Source organism: Choloepus didactylus, chromosome 18 (assembly GCF_015220235.1).
Source record: "Choloepus didactylus isolate mChoDid1 chromosome 18, mChoDid1.pri, whole genome shotgun sequence".
NCBI classification, from domain to species: Eukaryota; Metazoa; Chordata; class Mammalia; order Pilosa; family Megalonychidae; genus Choloepus; species Choloepus didactylus.
The window spans coordinates 57,272,472-57,294,121 of NC_051324.1; the positions used below are offsets into that span (position 1 = coordinate 57,272,472).

The 21,650-nt window shown below is 37.7% G+C and overlaps 1 protein-coding gene and 1 pseudogene across 1 annotated transcript in view; one reads left to right on the forward strand and one right to left on the reverse strand.

Moving 5' to 3' along the window:
• Positions 1-21,650, reverse strand: part of TANC2 (tetratricopeptide repeat, ankyrin repeat and coiled-coil containing 2) — a 553,793-nt gene that overhangs the window by 314,961 nt on the left and 217,182 nt on the right. The window contains 1 exon segment of the mRNA XM_037807876.1: positions 10,761-10,832. Coding sequence (XP_037663804.1) covers positions 10,761-10,832 — 72 coding nt within the window.
• LOC119513782 lies at positions 6,329-7,105 on the forward strand (annotated as a pseudogene).

Sequence of the window (21,650 nt, forward strand, 5' to 3'; positions counted from 1 at the left end):
CCAAGTTCTGTTCTCATGTAGCTTATTCTATATTAAGTTATAGACAGTGGTCCAGATCTGGTAGAACTTGTTGGATTTCCTCTACTCCCCCAAGCCAAATAGTACCCAAAGCTCTAGCCCATAGTGAGAGCTTGGAAGCTGAGACGGCATGGAACCAGAATTGGCTGGCCTTCACTTGCCAGGTAGTTCTAAGAAAGTAGGTAATAAAGTTTAAGTCTGCAGTTATGACATTTGGGGCAAAAGAGAAGTGGTGTCCATTTTCCAGAAAAGGGTAGAGGAGCAAGACAATTCTGACATGTTATGTCTTAAGAAATTAAGGAGAAAGAAACTCTAGATCCAAAAATAGGGATCCCAAAATAGGTTCGAGGAGCAAGCTGGTTCCAGAGATGAACAGGAAGAAAAAAAATGTTTCCAGGTAAGATTTCACAGAAAGAAAGAATTCTAGCAGATAAGCCTATGACCTGAAGGGAATGTATAGAATGGCACAGATCAATATCAGACAGAAATTCACCAATTAAAGAAGTAAGTCTATAATATAGGGTTCTCTTTGTTCTTCTTCAGAGTTATCAGAAAATAGTCTATTGATATAACTTCTTGTTGAGGTGTCAAAAGGCAACATAACTGAAGTCAAGACTTGTTCATGGATTTTACAGGTCAGAAATTCTGACCAAGCACAGCAGGAACTGCTTGTCTTTGCTTTCCAACAGATGCAACCTCAGCCACAGAAATTCAAATGGTTGGGGTGACCCAATGGCTGGGGGCAGGTATCATCAGAAGGCTGCTTCTTCACCCAATGTCTGATGTCTGGATTAGCATGGCTCAAAAGGTGGGCTCAGCTGGGACTATCAACCAGAGCACCTGCATATGTCCTTTCCATGTGGCTTGGGTTACTCATAGAATGGAGGCTGAGTACAACCAGGCTACATCCAGAGCAAGTGTTCAAAAGCAACCAGGCAGAAGTTTACCTACATTCGGAAATCGTATAGCAACACTTCTGCTGGACTCTACTGGTGAGCAGAAGTAGTCATAAGCTTGTCCAGATTCTAGTGGAGAAAACATCAACTCCATCTCTCAAGGGTAGGAGTTGCAAATAATTTTGGAGCCACGTTTTAAAATTACCACACTAGCAGTAAGTAGAAAATGACATTTTCCTTAAAGAATACTATAGATTTCCTTAATTTTTATTCACAGTATGAGTAAAACTTAAGTTGGCAATTTTCTTAATAAAAATTAGGTAAATATATCTCATTTTTCATGTTGCAGATTTCCTGAAATCAAAGTCACAGGTAAAAATAATTTCCCACTGACTCCACACTTTGAAGTAACTGAGCAGTAACTATGAACTGAAGTCACAACTCTGGAAGAGCTCAAAGGTGAAATCACAGAAAGGTTTCAGAAAATATAAGCAGTTAAAAAATAAATGGGTAGGTGACATCATCAACAGGGCAACGTAAGACATCCCCTAGAAAAATTTCCCCTCAGAATCAGCCAATAAAAGGACAAATACCGGAGAACCTAGAAGATGGCGGCTAGGTGAGACAGGGCTAAGGAACACCTCCGTGGAAAACACTAGATAAGGACCAGAGAGTGACCCAGAACACCGGTTACAGCGATGTGCCAGCGGGATGAGATCTGCTAGTTCCCAGGGGCTGTACACTTGGTGAAACTGAGAAAATCTGCATTCTGAAACGAGTGAGTAAGCTGGCTGAAAGTCTCGCAGCCGCACAGCGATCCAGGGAAACCAGGGTTTGGTGTCTGGAGACCAACAGGCTCTTTAAATAAAAAAAAAAAAAGAAAAGAAAAAGAAAAAAGGGGAAAAGCCAGGAGTGGCTGCAGGTGCAATCGGCTGCAGGTGCGATCGTGCGAAACGCAGTAAAACACAGCAAGAGGGGGCTGGGCCGGCCTCTTGGTGTCTGGTCTGGAAGATAGCCCGCTGCAGATATCCCTGGGGCCGGGGGAACGGAGTGGAGAGCCAGAAGCTGAAAGAATCCCCATGGCTAGCAGCTCGCTCCCGGGAGGGCTGGATAAACCCCTGCCTGGGGCTGTGCCCACAGCCCAGAGCCCCGCCAGTTGTCCCGGAGCTGGGAAGGAGGAACTGTGCAAGGACGGGGGTGTGGAGATGCCCCGTTTGTCCATTTTTGCATAAGGCTGAAAGCGAGCCGGCTCCGCCCTGCGGCCCGAGGCTTCCTTTGAGGGATGGCGAGTGCTGATGACGTAGCACAGCATTACCTCACCTGAGGTCCTGGAGGATCACGGCTGGGCAGGGGGACCTGCTGGGAGATCCCAGAGACACTACGCCAAGTCTGGTGGTTTGTGGGCCATCTAGAGAGAGCGGCCGGGGCTGAAATGAAATGAAGGCTTGGACTCTTGCGGCGGCCTTGAATCTCTGGGAACCGGGGGGATTTGAATATTGAGGCTGTCCTTCCTCCCTGACCACCCGTACAAGCTCCCCGCATTCAGCGCAGACAGCTCCAGCAACACACCCAGGCTGAGTTCTCCAGCTGGACCCCACAAGAATCGTTTCCCCATATAACGCGGGGACAAGGTGGAGAACTGACTTCAGAGGTATAGGTGACTCACAGAAGCCATCTGCTGGTTAGTTAGAGAAAGTGTATGTCACCAAACAGTGTTTCTGAAAAATTAGATAGGTTTTTTTTTTGTTTTTTTTTTTTGTTTTTTTTTATAAATTAAAAGAACCCTGTCAAGCAGAGCAAATGCCAAGAGGCCAAAAACAACAGAAAATCTCAATGCATATGATAAAACCAGACGATATGGAGAATCCAACTTCAAACACACAAATCAAGTTATCAGAAGAAACGAAATTCCTCACAGAATTAATCAAAGAAACACAATAGAGGAATGAAAGCATGGCAAAGGATTTAAAGGACATCAAGAAGATCATGGCCCAGGATATAAGCTACATAAAGAAGACCCTAGAAGAGCATAAAGAAGACATTGCAAGGCTAAATAAAAAAATAAGAAGATCTTATGGAAATAAAAGAAACTGTTGGCCAAATTAAAAAGACTGGATATTCACAAGACTAGAGGAAGCTGAACAACATCTCAGTGTCCTAGAAGTCCACAGAACAGAAAATGAAAGAACAAAAGAAAGAATGGAGAAAAAAATCAAAAAAATTGAAATGGATCTCAGGGAAACGATAGATAAAATAAAACGTCCAAACTTAAGACTCATTGGTGTCCCAGAAGGGGAAGAGATGGGTAAAGGTCTAGAAAGAGTATTCAAAGACACTGTTGGGGAAAACTTCCCAAACCTTCTACACAATATAAATACACAAAGCATAAATGCCCAGCGAACTCCAAATAGAATAAATCCAAATAAACCCATTCCAAGACATATTCTGATCAGACTCTCAAATACTGAAGAGAAGGAGCAAGTTCTTCTGAAAGCAGCAAGAGAAAAGCAATTCACCACATACAAAGGAAACAACATAAAACTAAGTTGTGACTACTCAGTGGCCACTATGGAGGTGAGGAGGCAGTGGCATGACATATTTAAAATACTGAGAGAGAAAAATTTCCAACCAAGAATACTTTATCCAGCAAAACTCTCCTTCAAATTTGAGGGAGAGCTTAAATTTTTCACAGACAAACAAATCCTGAGAGACTTTGCCAATAAAAGACCTGCCCTACTTCAGATTCTAAAGGGAACCCTACCAACAGAGAAACAACAGAAAGAAGAAAGAGATATAGAGAATTTTAACAGAAATATGTAGCACCTTACATCCCAAAGCACCAGGACACTCATTTTTCTCTAGTGATCACGGATCTTTCTCCAGAAGGGACCATAAGCTGGGACATAAAACAAGCCTCAAGAAATTAAAAAAAAAAAAATTGAATATACTCAAAGCACATTCTCCAACCACAATGGAATACAAATAGAAGTCAATAATTTTTGAACTGTAACTCCACTATTTACTTCCTACATGATATAAATTACACAAACCCTAATGACAAATCGGTTTTGAACTCAGTGTAAAATATGTAATTTTATACAACTATATAAAGGTAGGGGAATGGAGGAGTATAGGAACATAATTTATGTGTCCTATTGAAGTGAAGGTGGTATCAAAGAAAAACAAGATTGTTATGGATATAAGAGGTTAATTTTAACCCCCACAGCAAACACAAAGAAACTATCAGAGAATGTAACCATAGAGATGAATTGTAGAGTTCAGGTTAAGAGAAATGGGGGACGGTGCAATGGGGAGTTAAGAAATGAGGGTGGAGTTGCTGTTTGAGGTGAAGGGAAATTTCTAGTAATGGATGGTGGGAAAGAGCATTACAACATTCTAAAGGTGATTAATCCCACTAATGGAAGGCTAGGGAGGGTGTGGAATGGGAAGATTTAGGCTGTATATATGTTCCCACAACTAAAAAAAAAAAAAAAAAAGACTGTCTAAATAGATGATTGAATGCCAAGGATGAACTTGGATGGAATTAGAGGATAGAGGACAGGTGGCTCAAAGGGACACAGTTGAGACATAAGGTAAAGGAAATACAGAATGTAAGCTTTGTATCATTGTTGAACCTGTTGTACTTCTTAGCTGAGCTTAATGGGATTGCATAAAAGAATGTTCTTGTTCATGGGAAGTGTATACATGAATTATAGTGTATGTTCAAGGATGTGTGCAGCTAGCTCTCATATGTTCAGAAGACAGAGCAATAGATGATGGATGATAGATAGGGAGGGAAGGAGGGAAAGAGAGATGTGACAGCATGTTAAAGTTGGTGGATTGAGCTATTGGGGGAGGGGGGTCAGGGTATGATGGAATTCTTCGTATGGGGTTAGTATTGTTTTTGCAATACTTTGAATTTCTTTCAAAATTAAAAAAATAGATAAATAAAGGAGGCTGGGGAAAAAAAAAAAAGGACAAATACCACCTCTTAGAACTCTGGAGGATGACAGAGTGGAGAGAGACTCCACAAACGCTGAATCAAAGAAAAAGAAAAAGAAACTCCAAGAACAGGCTACAAATGAGGATAATTCCCAGGAATTATCCTCTAGAAAATGTAAGCGCTCAAATTAAAAAAAACAAAAAACATTGTAGGAGAGAATAACCATTTGGAGAGATAAAAGGAAATGGGAAACTGAAACAAGTTTATAAAGAAAGAATTCTCTTAAGTTTGTAGTGATAAGAAACAGCTCTTTTGAAAGTACATGGTTTCTCACAATCCTCTAAAAGACAAGTATCAGAGTTTAGAAGTTCCTTTAATCTGCTATTCCTTACCAATGAAGCACATAAAAGGGGTATCCTAGCAAATTCCACAATCAGGCCCTAAACTGATGTTTAGTGACGTAATTTCTAAGTCCACATCACTAAATCAAATTAGAAGAGGATAAGGAACTACAGACAGGCAAAGACAGAGTAGTAAAAATTAATAGATCAGAGTCTGCGATTAAGGGAGAAAACAGAAAAACTTTAACGGTCTGGGTCCACTCAGCATAGGAGCAAACTGTCATATCTTCAACAGGTCACCTAAGGGTAATGCAGTGTAGTTCAGAAATACACGTTCATAATAACATCTCTAAATCATCAAAAAAGGTTATATCGTATAGTTCAGAAATTTAGGTTCATAATAACAACTCTAACTCATCAATAGATGGTTAGATTAAGTTCAGCATAAAAAGTAATAATACATTTTAAAAAGATGCCTTTATTTTCTAATGATTTAAAGAGACAAACTCTTAATAGCAGAATAAAACTCAATTATCTAAAGTAACTCATTTTCCAAAGTACTAGTTTTCAAACATTAGTCAGCAAAATAGGTTGTTAAAAATGTAGTTCCAGGCATTCTGGACAGATCCCTCTAGTTGCTGTCTGGGGGATGGTTTAGACAAAGGGCAGAATGAAAGGAGAGAGACCAATCTGGAGGTTACTGTAGTAGTCCAAGCAAAAAGTGATGGGGCCTAAAGAGAGTGTGCAGCGCTGAGAATAGAGTGGGGAAAGAAGTGGTCATTAAGACATGTCTCAAAGATAGAACTTGGGCACTCCTTGGAGGGATGTGTGTGGCCGGAGGGGAGTGAGACAGGGAAGTCAAAGGTGACTGCCTAACAAGTACAAAGAGAAGTGCTCCTTCCTGGGCATCTCCAATCTCCTGGAGGGGAGGGGCCAGACACAGGACAGAGAAGAAAGACGTTTATAGCACAGAAAAGGAAGAAATCCTGGCCCCAGTTCTACTCCTCGCCCCCTTCCCTCACACTCTCTCCACCCCACCCCACTCCCACCTCTGACATAGCTCATCCTAGAAGAAGGAGAGAGGTGGCATTTGTGTCCTCCAGTATCCCAGCAGGCAGTACAGCCTAGAGATGCTAACAAAGGGCTGGAGGAGCAGTCGCAGCTGCCTTTTGAGGAGCTGGTGTTCCCAAGATTGTCAAAATGCTTTGGAGTTTTTAACTGAATCTAAGAAAAGTCCAAATAGACGAAACAGTAAAAACAGAAGCTGCAGCAAGGGGGGATTTGTGCAAACACATCAACAAAAACGACAACCAGAGTTAGTGGAAGGAAATCTTCCTGTTTCTGTGTTTCCCACAGAACTAATAGTGTATGCAGATGATCAGTCAACACATAAGCAAGTGTTGACTCTGTATAATCCCTATGAATTTGCCTTAAAGTTCAAAGTTTTATGTGCTCCTCCAAATAAGTATGTTGTCATTGATGCTGCAGTGCAGTAAAGCCTCAGAGTTGTGTGGATATTGTGATTCGTCACAGAGTTGTTCAATCCTGTCACTACTGGTGTAATAGACAAATTCCATCTCCAAGTTTCCGAGCAAAGCTCGAGGAAGGCTTTAGGAAGGAAAGAAGTTGTTGCTACTCTTCTTCCATCCACAAAAGAACAACAAAAGGAAGAAGAGGAAAAAAGAATACAGGAACCTTTAATAAAGTTTATTTTTTGAGTAGTTATTTCAAGCAGGAAATAGAACTGCCTCCTCAGGGCCTAGTTTACTGTCTTCCTGGGATTGGTGTGCATTGCAGCCCTAATACTTCCCTTCCTGGTGCCTCTCTCCCTCCATTTAAGTGTGACTCAAAAATTAGTGGCTGCTTATACTTCAGGTCTTCTCACAATGGCTATACTTAGAATGTGAGCAAGGATTTCAATTGACTTCTGAAGTAATTTTATCTTCAAAATATCATGAATGTGGACTGCCTTTATCTCTACCTCACTCCATTAACATGCTATAAACTATAGAATGATTTAAAATAATTGCAAATATATAAGATATATTTTAAATTACTCTAGAATTTTATTTGAAGGACTCTAGCACATTATGTTACAGACAATAAGGATGCTTCTGAGTGACAGCTATGAAATTATTTGAAGAAATTCTTTTTATGTCTATACCTATTGCACAAAAGACTCCTTAAAACAACATTTGTTATTTCGTCTTTTTCTAGTTTGCTTTGATTGTTAAGGTCATGTGTTCTTCAAAGTGAAAGGCCCAAAAGAGCAAACTGACCAGCCTAAAAATAAAAATTATGTTTATTTCTTGGCAAAAATATTCATTCATTCATTCATTCATTCATTTAATTCCCTAGGCTCCAAATGTAAGAAAACAGAATATCTGAAGTGGGATTGATTAGGTAAATCTGGAAACCCAGTGTATTAATTTCCTGTAGCTGCTGTAACAAATTACCACAAACTAGGTGGCTTAAAACAACAACAATTTATTCTCACAGTTCTGGAGGCTAGAAGTCTGAAACCAAGGTGCATTGTCCCTCTGAAGACCCTAGGGGAGAATCCTTCCTTGTCTCTTTCAGTCTCTGTAGGCCATTCCCTGACTTCTGGCATCATAACTCCAATTTCTGCCTCCATTGTCACGTTGCCTTCTTCCCATGGGTCTGTCTCCCCCTCAGTCAAGACCCACCCTAATCCAGTATGACTTCATCTTAACTCATTACATCTGCAAAGACCCTATTTCCAAACAAGGTCACATTCTGAAGTTCTGGGTGGATGTGAATTTGGGGGGACACCATTCAGTCCAGTTTGCCCAGGAATTTTCATTTTTTAAAGAAGAACTCCAGGTATTTCTAATACAAGCGGGTTTAGGGCTGACAAAGTGAGTATTTTAGATAGGTAAGAGTTCATATTATTGCAAAATTTACAAATTTGATCTTCCCTTTTCCCTTCTCTTTTCCCTTCACACACTTGTGGTGAAGAAAGGTATCATTTATTCAAAGTCTATGTACCAGGCTATGTGTATAGGTATCCCATTTAATTTTCAGAGCAACCTTAAGAAGGTCAGTTATGATCACGTTGTAAAGAAAAATCAGCTAATTTGACTCATATAACACAAAGTTGGGATGCAACCTGTTTTAAGAGGAAAGCCCTTTAATTTCCATTATACCTTTAGTTCTCGTAGTGGAACCATAGGTGAAGAATGGATGAGGAGGCTGAGTAAGGTAGGCCTTTGGGTAAGTTGCTCTTGTTTCAATATTAGAAAGAAGTCAGTCCTTGTGTTTTCTATTACTTGAAGCCAAACACATACAAATACACTACTCTTCCAATGGTCAAAAATAATTTGCATTTTCTATAATAAGACATACTATTTTTTTGTGAGAAAGTCTCCATATACTAGTCATGTAGCATGACAGAAATAAAAAACATTTCATAAAAAAACAAAGTAAATTCCTTGTTATTTTGGTCCATTCTCCATTAAGGGTCATTTTTACATATTTGCAAACTTTTCCTTGTAGTGATTGAATAGAGGTAGGCAGACAGGTCTGCTATATTTCAATGGAATACATACAACACATTATAGCTGCTATAAATAATCTGCTATAAGTAAACACTACAATACTATAACTAGTTCTTCCACTCTGTATGAGTAACTTTGATTCAAATATGAAAGAAAATTTGTAGAATAGAAAATTATTTTCTTATATACAAATTCTCAGATTAAGTTCCCATAAGTTCTAAAAAGAACAGACGTGTTGCAATCCAGTGTATGCGCCCATCATAAAAGTATTATTTATTTGATAATTATTTTGCCATTTAAGTATTAAAAATATAAATATTGATTCATGATAACTGAAATTATGCAAACTGAAGTAAATAATATTCCCCTGATTCTTTACTTTGGGTTCAGAAGACTATTCAGGGTCAGAAATGGAAGTAAGGCCTCCTTTTCTTCACTCTTACCACTGAGTAAACCTTGGAGTTTACAACAGTCTAACCTTTAACCCATAAACTAGAAAATATGCATTATAAGTAGTTTCCAGTTTCTAAATAAGGTCTAGACCTAAGTTAGTTAGCACTAGCTTCCCAACGAACTAAAAGTCTTCATATATATTTCCTCATGTAACCTTACAAAAATATGGGGTAAGGTATCAATGTATATATAAATGTAGAAATATCCAACAGATAGCACTGCTGTCACTAAGACTATCACACATGACTATTACAAATTTTAATTTAATAAAATTTACTATAATATCATCTTAAATCCCAATATTTTCTCTAAAATTGCAAGATATTTACTCTTATGGTATAGTATTATGAGTATGCAGAAATAAATCAGACTGTGTGGACTAATACTGTCTTTAATCCCTTTTTATTTTCAAATTAGCTTTTCAATTATTTTCCCAGGATGTCTATGAAACAAGTCAATGTTTCCATTTTATCCATGAAGAGAATAATATTTTGGCTACAGCTGGCATCTCAAAATAACTAGATTGCAGCATGATCAGTTATTGTGACTTATTTACCATTTAAATTGGATTGCCACATAGTATTTCAATCTACTGGCAGCAAGTAGTTTTAAAATCAGGCCCCCGATTTTTTTTCTCCCAGAGAGTTCATAATAGTCAATTTGATGTTAGTATTTGAAAGTTATCCCTCAGAAATTAGAGGGACTTACTTAAGATCATTAAGTTACTTGAGGGATATCTTCCCAGAAACTTGGAATTCATATTTGACATAGCTGATAGAAACACAATACCCAAATCTTTTAATAAAATTATAATGAAAATTGTAGCTAACATTTATTGACTAAATACTCTATGTCAGACACTGTCTTATGGGCTTTATGTGTATTAACTTATCCAATCCTCTTAATAGTCCTATGAGGTTGATACTATTATTGTTCCTATTTTACAAAAAAGGAAATGAAGTAGTCAATATAATCCACAACTTACAAATGATAGTAAATATCCTAAGGTTGTAGGAATATACAAAGGGAGAGAGTAATATCTAGATCAGCTTATAATAGACATAAAATTTACAAATCATTATTTTATACAAAAATATGACTGATGTACCTTTGCTGAACTATCAAGCTCTTATTATCCTAAAATAACAATGTCTCCATCTGTTCATCTGACCTGAACAAGCTGATAAGTGAAATCAGAACAATGTATTCTGGCAAAACCAGATACTTCCTGAAAGCCTAGAAAAATCTGTCCACAACAGATGGATCACTTAGAAAATAAATACATCAACCTGTCAAACTGAGTACTATTCCAATTCCCTAAAACACACATCAGTAGGTGCTCCACTTTCCAAGAGTTGCTCACATTAGGAAGGCCAAAGAGGAAAACTGGAAGATGCAATATAAACATATCTGATATTACCTAAAGTTTCATACTATTAGGATTCCTGTTAAACATACTAAATTTAGGTAAAGTCCTTACCAGTTAACTTCTTCACAGGTTGGAGCCGAACACTGATAGACTGATGTGTGAGTAAGGGGGAGGATGGAAGAGAGCGAGACATGCCCTCCATAATCCGAATGTGCTGCATACCTTCACTCACTGGAAGTGGTGGAACGGCGTAGTCTGGCTCAAAAGCACAGTCGCTTTCTGTGGAGATGCCACCTGTCAGATAAAAAAGGATAGAACAAAAGAGTTTGTGAACAAAAATTCTTCCTTACCTATTAAAATGTATCTTTCAGGATGATTCAAAAGGACATATACTGATACTGATTTTCGTTGTGAAGAGCCAAATAAGGTCTTTTCAACATGTACACTCATCTGAATACTTAAATCCAGGCCTAGCACCAGAAAATCAAAGATAAACATGGGGTTCCTACTGATAAGGAGTTCACTTCTAATGAGATACACAGTATAATTATAGTACAGTGAAATAAGTGTTATAATTAGAGCAACAGTTTCAATTTTTCTTTCCTGATAGGACAAACATGAAAGAAGATATTTACCTGCTTGATACAGCATCATGTGCAATTTCCAGTAAGAAAAAGGTAGCTCTATTTCTTATCCTCACTCCCTCCCCAAGAAAGTTGTAAAGATGCAAGTGGGTAAGATTGAAATTATTATATGGCTATCCTTGAATATGTTCTACTTTTTTAAAAAGAGGTAATTATTTGCTGGTGACTTCCATTTCTGGTAATGGAAGATTATGTAATTCAGACCAACTTCTCCCTAAGAAAAACTAGAAGTTGCACACATGCACACAGACACACAATCTTTCTGAAGGCACTGGACAGTGAATTAAAAGGAAGAGACCAAAACCTGAGAGGCTTAGAAGCAATTAACAATTTTACAGAGCTGGGAGAACAAAACCTGGAGACTAGGACCCATCCAGAGGTGGAAGATAAGCTGGTAAAACTCCCAGGCTTTTGTTTGGAACTTCGAAGAGATATAGTCTAAGAGTAAGGATGAATCAAAGTTCCATGACCCTCAGAGGGAATGAAGCCCAGCTAAAATTAACTGCCCCCAAATTAAATTAAAGTGATCCCGAATTGAAAGTACCTGCCAAAATACATATATATAACTCTTCTTGGAGGAAGATACCATCATCATCATCATCCATAGGTTTCAAATTATTTCTACAAAGTTTTATATGCAATGTCTGGCCCTTAATTACAGTAACAAATGTAGGGAAACATCTTCAAGATACAGTGACAGGAGGTAGTTTCTTAGACTTTACACCCAAAGTGCAAGCAATGAAAGAAAAAATAGATAAATGGGACCTCCTCAAAACTGAATACTTCCGTGCTTCAAAAGACTTTGTCAAAAGGGTAAAAAGGCAACCGACTCAATTGGAAAAAATATTGGGAAATCACATATCTGATAAGGGTTTAACATGCAGAATATACAAAGAAATCTACAACTCAACAATCAAAAGACAATGCAATTAAAAAATGTGCAACTCTCTCTCTAACTAAGCCACCCCGATAGGTGATCTCACTGCCCTCCCCCCTACATGGGATCTAACTCCCAGGGGTGTAAATCTCCCTGGCAACGCAGAATATAACTCCCAGGGATGAATCCGGACCCGGCATCATGGGATTGAAAAAATCTTCTTGACCAAAAGGGGGACGCGAAATGAAACAAAATAAAGCTTCAGTGGCCGAGAGAATTCAAATGGAGTAGAGACGTCACTCTGGTGGACATTCTTACCTACTATACAGATAACACATTGTAGGTTTTAATGTACTGGAATAGCTAGAAGTAAATACCTGAAACTATCAAACCCCAGCCCAGTGGTCTTGATTATTGAAGATGATTGTATGACAATGTAGCTTACAAGGGGTAACGGTGATTTGGAAAAACTTGTGGATCGCACTCCTTTCATCCAATGTATGGATGGATAAGTAGAAAAATGGGGGCAAAAAACTAAAGGAAAAATAGGGCAGGAGGGGTGGAACAATTTGGGTGTTCTTTTTTCACTATTTTTAAAATTCTTATTATCACTTTTTCTGGTACAAGACGAATGTTAAAAAAATAGATCGGGGTGATCGATGAACAACTATATGATGGTAATGTGATCAACTGACTACATTTTGGATGATTGTATGGTGTGTGAATAAATCTTATAAAAAAAAGTAAATGAACAAGGGGGATTGAGGGGGATGAGATGTTTTGGATGTTCTTTTTATACTGCAATTTTTATTTTATTCTTTGGAGTAATGAAAATGTTCAATGATTGTGGTGATGAAAGCACAACTACATGACGACACTGTGAACAACTGATTGTACACTTTGAATGATTGTATGTTACGTGATTATATCTCAAAAAATTGCATTAAAAATGGGCAAAAGACATGAACAGACATTTTTCTAAAGAGGAAATACAGATTGCTAAAAGCACATGAAAAGATGCTCGGCTTTACAAGCTATTAGGGAAATGCAAATCAAAACCACAATGAGCTATCATCTCACACCTATTAGAATGGTCACTATTAAACAAACAGGAATCTCCAAGTATTGGAGAGGATGTGGAGATACAGGGACACTTATTCACTGCTGGTGGTTATGTAAAATGGTACAGCCGCTGGGGAGGATGGTTTGGCGGTTCCTCAGAAAGCTGACAGAGTTACCTCATGATCCAGCAATCCTGCTACTAGGTAGTACTAGGATCTAGTAGTAGATCCTGCTACTAGAAGATCTGAAAGCAAGGATGTGAGCAGTCATTTGCACACCTATAGTCATAGCGGTATTATTCACAATTGCCAAAAGATGGAAACAATCCAAGTATGCATCAGCAGATAAATGGATAAACAAAACGTAGTATATATATATGACAGAATATTATTCAGCAGTAAGAAAGAATGAAGTCCTGAAGCATACGACAGCAGGGATGAACCTTGAGGACATTATATTAAGCGGAGTAAGTTAGACACAAAAGGATAAATATTGTATGACCTCACTAATATGAACTAATTATAATATGTAAACTCGCAGAAATAATTTCTAGAATATAGGTTACCAGGATGTTGAATGAGGCTGAAGAATGGGAAGTGGTTGCTTAGTATGTGCAGAATGTTTAAGTCGAACTTAAACTTTGGGAAATGGAATAGAGGTGACGGCAGCGCATTATTGTGAGAATAATAAACTGTACTAAACTGTGTGTGAATGTGGTGGAAAGGGGAAGTTTAGAGTCATGTATGTCACCTGAAGGAAAGTTGGAGGTTAAAACATGGGAATATATAATACAGTGAATCTTGTAGTAGACAATGACTGTGATTAACTGTCCAAATATTTTGTTCTTTCATGAGCTAGAACTAAAGTACGACACTATTACAAGGAGTTAATAATAGGAGGGTATATGAGAAAAATATACCTATTGAAAACTATGGACTATAGTTAATAGTACTATCTTAATATTCTTTCATTGCTAGTAACAAATGAACCACACCAATACTATTGGTCAATAATGGGGGTTGTAAGGGGTATGGGAAGATTTGGTTCTTCTTTTTTATTTTTATTTCTTTTCTGGAGTAATGAAATGTTCTAAAATTGATCATGGTGATGTATGTACAACTATGTGATGATACTGTGAGCCACTGCTGTATACTTCGGATAGTTTGTAGGTATGCAAATATATCTCAATAAAATTACATTAAAAAGAAAGAGACATGGATAAACACTTTTCCAAAGAGGAAATACAACTGGCTAAAAAGCATATGAAAAGATGCTCAACTTCACTAGATCTTAGGGAAATGCAAATCAAAACCACAATGAGATACCATTTCACACCTACTAGAATGGCCATTATCAAAACAACAGAAAATTACAAGTGCTGGAGAGAATGTGGAGAAATAAACACATTTATTCCCTGTTTTTGAGAATGCAGAATGGTGCAGCTGCTCTGGAAGGCAGTTCATCAGCTCCTTAGGAAGCTAAGTATAGACTTGCGATATGATCTGGCAATCCTTTTATTAGGTATATACTTGAGAGAACTGAAAGCAGGGACACAAATAGACATTTGACACTGATTTTATGGCAGCACTATTCACAATTGCCAGTAGATGGAAACAGCCCAAAATTCCATCAACTGATGAGTGTATAAACAAACTGTGGTATATACATATGACGTAATACTATGTAGCTGTAAGAAGGAAGTCATGATGTATGCAACAATGTGGATGAACCTTGAACACTTTATGTTCAGCAAAATTAGGCAGAAACAAAAGGACAAACTAACATATGGCCTCATTAATACAAACTAATTATAATGAGCAAACTCAGAGAGTTAAATTCAAGAACAAAGGTTGTAAGGAGACAGAGGGTAGAGATAGGGCAAATGTTGCTTGAGGAGTACAGAATGTTTAATAACATGACTGCAAATGTTTGAAAATGGATGGCACAAAACTGTGTGATGGTAGCACAATACTGTAAGCGTAATTAACATTGTTTAAGTGTGAGTATGATTGAAAGGGGAAGGCTGAGATCATGTATGCCACCAGAAGGAAAGTGAGAGGATAAAATCTAGGGCTATACAACTTAGCAAAACCTACAGTGAACAATGACTGTGGTTAACTGTACAAATATAAGAAAGTTCTTAAATGAAGCTAGAACAAATGTACATCACTATTACAAGGTGTTAATAGAAGGTTGGTATGTGGGAAAAATACAATTAATGCCAGCTGAGTTCTATAGTTAAAAGTAACATTGTAATATTCTTTCATTAATTGCAACAAAGGTACTACACAAAGGTAAATGTCAATAATAGTAGGGCATAAGGGGTATGGGATTTTTCTTTTGGAAGAAATGAGAATGTTGTCATAATGATTGTGGTGGTGAATGGATAACTTTGTGATTATACCAAGAGTCATTGATTGTACACTTAGGATGGCTTGTACGATATGTTAATCAAACTGTTTTAAAAAAAGAACAGAAAATCAATTAATGTAATTCACCACATTAAAAATAAAAGGGGGGAAACCACAGGATCATCTTGATTTGACACAGAAGAGGCATAGGAAAAAAGTCAGCATCCTTTCTTGATAAAAACACTTCAAAAGATAGGAACTGAAGGGAACTTCCTCAGCATGATAAAGGGCATATTTGAAAAACCCACAGCTAACGTTGTACTCAACAGTGAGAGACTGAAAGCTTTCCCTCTAAGATTGGGAACAAGACAAGGATGCCCACTGTCACCACTGACAGTCAACATTTTGCTTAGAAGTTCTAGCTAGGGGAATTAGGCAAGAAAAGAAATAAGAGATTACAGATCAGAAAGGAAGAAGCAAAACTCACTATTTGCAGGTGACATGATCCTATATATAGAAAAAACTACCACAAAGCCACTAAAGCTAATAAACAAGTTAAGTGGCAGGATACAACATAAACATGCAAAAATCAGTAGTGTTTCTACATACTTGTAAAGAGCAACAGGAGTAGGAATCAAGGGAAAAATTCCATTTACAACAACTATTAAAAGAATCAAATATCTACGAATAAATTCAGCCAAAGATGTAAAGGACTTGCACACACCCAACTATAAAATATTGCTAAAAGAAATCAAAGAAGACCTAAATAAATGGAAGGGCATTCTGTGTCCATGGATTGGAAGGCTAAATACCCTTAAGATGTCAATGCTATCCAAATAATTTACAAATTAAATGCAATCCCATCAAAATTCCATAGCCTAGTTTTCAGAAATGGAAAAGCCAATTATCAAATTTATTTGAAAGGGTAAGGGGCTCCAAATTGAACAAAACCATCTTGAAAAAAAATGAAGTTAGAGGACTCATACTTCCTGACTTTAAAACACATTACAAAGCTACAGAGGTCAAAACAGCATGGCACTAGCACAAGGATGAATACAGTGACCAATGGAATCAAATTGAGATCTTAAAAATTGACCTCATATCTAGGTCCAAAGTGATTTTTGACAAAGCTGCCAAGTCCATTCAATCGGTAAAGAATAGTCTCTTCAACAAAAGTGCAGGGAGAATTGTATATGCAGTTCCCAACATGATGAAATCCATATGCAAAAGAATGAAAAGGACCCATATCTCACATAAAATACAAAAATTAACTCTAAATGGATGAAAGATCTAAATATAAGAACCAGAACTATAAAATTCTTAGAAGAAAATGTAGGGAAGTATCTTCAGGATTTTTTGTTAGGCAATGGTTCCTTAGACTTTATACTCAAAGCACAAGCAATGAAAAAAGAAATGGATAAATGGGATCCCCTCAAAATTAAAAACTTCTGTGCTTCTAAGGACTTTGTCAAGAAAGCAAAAAAGCAGCCTACACAATGGGAGAAAATACTTGGAAACCATAGAGCTGATAAGGGTTTAATATACAGACTATAGAAAGAAATCCTGTAGCTCAGTAAAAAGACAAATAACTCAAATAAAAAAGTGGGCAAAAGGCCTGAATAGACATTTTTCCAAAGAGGAAATACAAAAGGGCAAAAAGTACATGAAAAGATGCTCAACATCACATGCACATCAAAAGCACAATGAGATATCATTTCACACTTACTAGAATGGTCACTATCAAAAACAAAACAAAACACACACAAAAAAACAGAAAGCTACAGTGTTGGAGAAGATGTGGAGAAAGAGGTACCGCTGCTGTGGAAGACAGTTTTGCAGTTCCTCAGGAAGCTAAATGTAGAATTTCCATATGACCTGCCAATCCCAATTCTAGGTATGTACCCAAAAGAACTGAAAGCAGAAATGTGAACAGACATTTGCACACCAATGTTCTTATAGGCATTACTCACAACTGCCAAAAGATGGAAGCAACCAGAGTATACATCAGTCGATGAATGGATAAACAAAATGTGGTATATACATACAATGGAAAATTATTCAGCCAGTAAAAGGAGTGACGTCCTGGTGCACGCAACAACATGGATGAACACTGAGGACATTATGATGAGTGAAATAAGCTATATACAAATAGACAAATCTTGTATGATCACACTAATAAGAAATTATTATAATTATCAAATTCTTAAGAGTTAGAATCTAGATTATAGTTTACCAGGGGATAGATTGGGTTTAGAAAATTGGTAGTTGATGCCTGATTTGTACAGAATGTCTGTTTGGGTTGATTATAAGGTTTGGAAATGGATGGTGGTGATGGTAGCACAATATTGTGAGTATAATTAATAGCAACAAATTATATAGGTGAATGTGCTTAAAAGAGGAAAGTTTGGGTCGTATATTCTACTAAAAAAAATTAAAACATAAAACAGGACAAAATAACACACTGAACCCTATTATAGATGATGAATTATAGTTAATATTACAAGTATAAGAATGACCTTTCATGGTTTATAACAAATGCACACTACTAATACAAGTTGTTAACAATAGGGTGGTTATGTGGCAAAAAATAGACCTAATGTAAACTATGGACAATGTTTAATAGTATAGTTTAATAATCTTTCATCAGTTGTAACAAAGGTTAGCACTGTTTTAAAAAAAAGTACAATTATAAAAAAGTGCTATCAACAATTGTAATAAATGTTCCACACAAATGTGAAGTGGTGGCAGTGGCATGGTGTATGGGAATCCTGTATTTTATGCATGATTATTCTGTAAACCCACAACTTCTCAAAAAGGGGGTGGGGTGGCAAAAGAGTTGTATAGACATTTCTCCAAAGAAGATACACAAATGACCAATCAGCACATGAAAAGATGCTCAACATCATGAGCCACCAGGGAAATGAAAATCAAAACCATGAGATATCATTTCACACCCTTTAGAATGGCTGCTATCAAAAAATGGAAAATAAGTTGTTGGAGAGGATGCAGAAAAATATGAACACTCATTCATTGCTGGTGGCAACATAAAATGTGCAGCCGCTGCAGAAAACAGTTTGGTGCTTTCTCAGAAAGCTAAGGATAGAACTACCATATGAGCTGGCAATCCTACTACTCAGTATATACCCAAAAGAATTGAAAGCAGGTGCTGAAAAAGAGTCCAGACTTCAACTAGAGGTATGAATGAAGCAGATGTGGTTAGGACTAGGGCAAATCAGGCCAAAAGGTAAAGGACAATACTGACTCCATTTTAAAACTTCAAGTTCCATGTGAGACCAAGGAAAGAGATATTTGGTTGGCGCAAGATCTATATTCCTGAACAACTTAACTCATACAGTTTGTTCAAATACCAATAATAACATGGAACTTTTAATAGGAAGTGAGACCTGGTAGGTTTGCATAGGTTAGTGTGAAATAGAGATACATCCCAAAGTAATTTGGACAGAGATTAAAAATATATATGCAGGAGCTGGGGGGAAAGGCAGAGGTGTTGGGCTTCCTCACCTGGATTGTTGCTGATGTTCTCACAAACATTGAGGACTGGTGGTTTGATGTGCCAAGCCCTTTCATGGGACTTGTCCTTATGAAGCTTGCTACTACAAAGGAGAGGCTAAACCTGCTTATAATTGTGCCTAAGAATTGCTCAGATGTGGCCCCCTCTCTCTAGCTAAGCCAACTTGGCGGGTGAACTCACTGCCCCCCAACATGGGATCTGACACCCAGAGGTGTAAATCTCCCTGGCAACGCTAGAGTGACTCCTGGGGATGAATCCGAACCTGACACCATGGGATTAAGAACATTTTCTTGACATAAAAGGGCACTGTGGAAAAGTGTGGTGCTTCCTCAGAAAGCTAAGGATAGAAATACCATATGACCTGGCAATCCTACTACTCAGTATATACCCAAAAGAGTTGAAAGCAGGTGCTCGAACAGATATTTGCACACTGATATTCATAGCAGCATTGTTCACAATTGCCAAAAAATGAAAGCAACCCAGTGTCCATCAACTGATGGATGGATAAACAAAATGTATGATTGTTTTCTAAATCTACAACTTCTCTAATAAAAAAAATCAAAAAGGGTAGGGGGGATTAAACTGGCACTTCACTAAATGAAAGGCTAAACATCACTAATCATTAGGGAAATACAAATTAGGAAATGCCACTAAACACCTACTAACAGGGCCATTTGGTATTCCTGTTTGTTTTTTTTTAATGGGAATACCAAATGCTAGTGAGGATGAACTGGAACACTCATATACTGCCAGTGAGAATATAAAATGGTATACAGCTTTGGGAAACAGTTTGGCAGTTTAAATTTTAACTTACTATTTGATCCAGCATCCAACTCTAGGCATTTACTCCAAATAAATGAAGATGTGTCCACAGACTGCTGTATTCATTCACAATCACCAAAAACTGTAAACTACGCAAATGTTCATCAACTAGTGAATGGATAAGCACACTGTGGGATATACACACAATGGAATATTACTCAGCAATAAAAAGGAATGAACTACGGAAACCAGAGTAAAAATGTTTCATACAGTATGGTTTCATCTGTAGAATACTCTGGAAAATACAGTAAAAATGGAAAACAGATTACTGGGTGTCAGGGACTGGAAGAGGGGAGAAGGGATTGACTATAAAGGAGCGTGAGGGAACTTTTTATGATGATGGGAGTAAGTTGTATCTTGATTTTAGTGATAGTTCCACTTACGGTAAATGTTTGTCAAAATTCATGGTACTATGTACTTAAAAGGGATGAATTTTACTGTTTGTAAATTAAACTTCAACAAATCTGACCAAAAAAACTATAGCATATGTTTACTTTATGATATTTACAATGGGAACTGTTCTGTCTGCATGTTTATTTCAATGAAAGTTTATTCTTAAAAAATGTATTAAAAAGACAGAACTTCCAGGACTAATATGAGTCCAGGTCTAAGCAAGGCATGTCAATATGCTAATTTATCAAAGGACTTTCATATATTTCTGAAACAAAGAGATTTGGACTGAATTACTCCTAATGTCCTTCAAGGGACTCATTATTGCACTCTGAGTCTCACAAGTTCATACATAAGACAGAAAAATAAGACCCAGAGAAGTCTAATAACTAACACAGGATCAGTTAGCAGGTAATTAAAACCCAAACTTCTCACCATGGTTTCCAAGGCCCTACATGATCTGGCCCCCATATACTTCATTCTCTGACCTCATCACCTCCTAAACTCTCTGGCTTCATTTTCTTGATAGTACTTCCTATTTCCTGAAATTACCTTGCTCTTTTATATGTTCACCTCATCTCTCTATAAAGGATCATCTGGGTTAGGAACCTTATTTGGCTTGTTTATTCAGCCTGATGGGACCTGACACTTGCGGTGGTACCTACATGAGTAGGGTGGAACAACTGACTCAGGGCTCCAGTCCCCTGTGGGGACCAGCTCTGGCCCTTCCATCTGCTTAGGATGCTGCATCCTAGGGTCTCCCATTAGTATTTCTTCTCACAATCCTGGTCTCAGCATTTCAGGACATCTTTCTTTGCAGAGGCTTTTGTGCACTGGCTAGGATCTCCAGTACACAGCTGAAGAGTAGTGATAGCAAGCATGTAAAAGGGAAAACTTTCAGCTTTTCACTCCTCTGTCTGCTCAGGATCCTCCACTGAGGGATGATTTATTGCTGGGCTCTTAGAAGCTAGAATCAGTGACCTTCTCATCCAAGAGAAATGTGCTTTGCTGGATTCTGCGCAGAGAAACCTTTACAGAGATGTGTTGCTGGAAAACTAAGGAACCTCACCTCAGTGGGGTAATCAACCATGTAAATCCACTGTGATCTCACTGTTGAAGCAAAGAGAAGAGCCAAGGACACTGGGGTGAAAAATTCTCCAAGGCACCTCAGCAAAGTAGGAGCTTCAATTTAAAAACAAAGAGGTAGCTCCAAAGCAAGACTTTTTCTTGGGAAACAATCAATGGAATGAAAATGAAGAAGATGCTTAGTGAAAAGAAAGTCTATAAATTAATCTATGTTGAAAAGTATTCAAAGGGAGTGCTAATCTTATCTGCACAAGAGAAAGAGAGAAATCCCAGAGGAGAGACAAACCATGAATGTAAGGACTGTAATAAACCCTTCCATAACCATTACTGCATTCAGAGACATGAGCG